This window comes from Etheostoma spectabile, chromosome 10, assembly GCF_008692095.1.
Source record: "Etheostoma spectabile isolate EspeVRDwgs_2016 chromosome 10, UIUC_Espe_1.0, whole genome shotgun sequence".
In the NCBI taxonomy this organism is placed as follows: domain Eukaryota; kingdom Metazoa; phylum Chordata; class Actinopteri; order Perciformes; family Percidae; genus Etheostoma; species Etheostoma spectabile.
Window position 1 is genome coordinate 23,570,801 of NC_045742.1, and position 2,876 is coordinate 23,573,676.

The 2,876-nt window shown below is 41.4% G+C and overlaps 1 protein-coding gene across 1 annotated transcript in view; it reads right to left on the reverse strand.

Moving 5' to 3' along the window:
* LOC116697360 (paramyosin) overlaps positions 1 to 432 on the reverse strand; it is a 1,440-nt gene extending 1,008 nt beyond the window's left edge. Inside the window, exon 1 of the mRNA XM_032528668.1 lies at positions 115 to 432. Coding sequence (XP_032384559.1) covers positions 115 to 432 — 318 coding nt within the window. The remainder of the gene's footprint in view (positions 1 to 114) is intronic.
* Between the last annotated feature and the right edge of the window lie 2,444 nt (positions 433 to 2,876).

A 2,876-nucleotide genomic window follows, 5' to 3' on the forward strand; every position in this document is an offset into this window, starting at 1 on the left:
CAGACTTCTATTTAGCTGTTGAACTTCTGTTTGAAGAGGCATGTTCAGGTGCTGCTGTTCTTCTATTCTTTGGTGTAAAGTCGTGTTCTCAATTTCCAAGTCCTTTAACTTAGCCTGCGTCTCTTTGTTCTGAATGTGAACTTCCTCAATTTCGTTGCACAGAGCTTTTGTTTCACTGCGCAGGATGTCAGCATCTTTGCGGAGGGTGGCATTTTCAGTGCGTAACACCTTGTTCTGTATTTGGAGGGCCCTTTTATTGCTCTTTCGGGAGTACTGGACTTCCACACGAAGGCCCTTAATGTTTTCACGGAGTTCCCCATTCTGTCTTTGGAGGTCCCTGTTCTTTCTGATTAGGACCTCGTTTTCTTGGTGGTGGGCTGCGTTCTCATCACTCAGAGGCCTGGGGGTGCCGGACTGCTCTTCCTGAGACATATTTTAGCTTTCTGTCAAAAACAAAATGTCCTGTATAAATTAGCTGTATTGGGAATTTTCAGTGCTCTCTCTACAGTGCAGCTGACTAATTCTGAGTGAGTGAGTTCTGGGCTTTGTAACAACCTTGATGTTTTGGTCAATCTGTTAATTCATGTGTATTTTATATATATAGTGACATCATCCTTTCACTTATCTGCCTTTGAATCTACATTCTATGATGTCACAAAGGCAGTATTCTAATATTCTGCTCAGTGGCATTGCGTTGCTAGGCAACAGATTGGGTCCATGTTTACTTCCTGCCAGCTGATTTCATTCATATATAACAGCAATAGAACATCATAGAAATTGAATGGTCATTTTAATCCAAATCACAGCAGTATGGTCATAGTGGCGGCAAAGGTTTTAAGTGCGCTGTTGCCACGGCAACATAAACGTCTAATAACCCACTTGCGAAAAATCGCAGGGGTGAGGTTTTGCATTAAAGGCTCCGATATGTTCAGCAGCTAGCCGCCCGCATTGACTTTATGGGTTTGCTGTTTATCATTACAGCATTAAAGGGGCTATATGACATTCAAAGTCTGGGCCGGGATTATATGGCACATCATGGGCGCCGATTTATGTTTTCCATTGAGCCACCATGCTGCTATAAATATATAAATATGCTTCTTTTTTTTAGCTAAATTCAACATGATGGTGAGATCAGAGATAGAGAGAGGTGCTCAGAGCAGACAAAGAGTCTGTGAGACAGTTAAAGAGGCAGAAATCTGTGTAGAGGTTGGTACAGAGAGAGGTCAAGGGGGTCAAACAGCCCACCCAGGGACAGGGTCATTTTTTTGGGGGGGAATGTATCCTGTCAGGCCAACTGAGTAAAGGGTTTGCTAGATAATCATGATGATGAAGATACTTGGACTGGGGATTGCGCTGGAGGAGTTGACACGCCAATGGATCCTAGCCCCAACCAACCAATGGTAGAAGGCAACCCCCCGGAGTAGAAAAGCATATCAAATGTCTGTACTAGGAAGTCTGGGCCATTCTACGGAGCTCCAGGGTGAAGTAGGATGGCTTGCGATCCTTTTGCTTTAAAACTTATATTAATTAGAGATCCAATGAGAGAAGCTGTTGGGGCTTTTGTCACATCTTCTTATTAACAAACACGATATAACCAAGCATCAGTATCGGACGAGTGTGTTTAAAATGTGTGGTATTGGCTCATTCTGTCTGTTTGAATTGAACACTTGAATTGAAATGTGTGTTTTTACATTCTACATGGCCTTCGCAGGATGAGGCAGCACATTCTTATTATACAGCTGTTACTTCTCCTGTCTTCCATGGCGACACATCTGTCCCTACTCAAATAAACATGATTATTTTTTTTTATTTTTTTATTTTACCTGAGTGACACCTTGGTCCCACTGTCTAAACTTACATAGCATGAGTTCATAAGCTGGAAATTCTACCACAGTGTGTGGACTTACGTGAGCCAAACAAGGCTATAGTGATGGACAGCCACCCACTTTCCCACATGGATGATCTATTCTCTGAAATGCATGGAGCCTACTGTGTTCTCCACCATAAATTTGGCAAATGCTTTTCATCAGGTGTTACTGGCAGAGGAAAGCAGAGATATGACTGCATGCATAACTCTCAACGGGCTTTTCAAGGTCCCGTTGGGTTCCATATGGACTGTGTTCAGCTCTAAGTGCGTTTACCAAGATGATGTCTCTGGTGCTGAAAGACCTCCAGGGGGTCCAGAACTATCTCAGATGATGTCATAGTCTATGGCACAGAAAAGGATGAGCATGATGGTAATCTGCAGATGGTGCTTGGGCTCTTCGGCATTGCTCTACACACTGACAGCCAGAAAAACTCTCTCCTAACATCAAGACTCTGAAGACAGTCGTTCCAATGTCAACAGGTTTAATGACGATCACAAGGAAAGTGTCAGCTTGCTTTTATTTATTTATATATATATGTATGTATGTACATGCAATATAGCATACAGAACGTTCATAATGTAATTTCTTTAATTCAAATTTTTCCTTTCTACCGTTAGACAATATAATTCATGACTATTAAACTGACAGTGATTGGAAAAATTATGCTGTAAAAAGACTTTTTTTTTATGTAAACAATATTACCTTCATTCATACGAGTGTAGCCTGTCCTGTGACTTATAGTTACCGTTTAACGTTAGTCATAGCACTAAGGTTAGGGGTTGTGAACATTTCTAATATAAACTTAACAAAAAACAACACTGACATCAAACTAATGAGCTATGAACCTATGTAATCATGTACAACAGTTAATGAATACATTCCACCGATGCTACGCTAGGCATAAATGTAGGCAAACATACAGTAGCTGTAGTTGGCTTGCTACACTACAACCATAAATCACTTAACCATTTGTCTGTAGCGGCTACTAAGGCTCACGCGACATAGCGG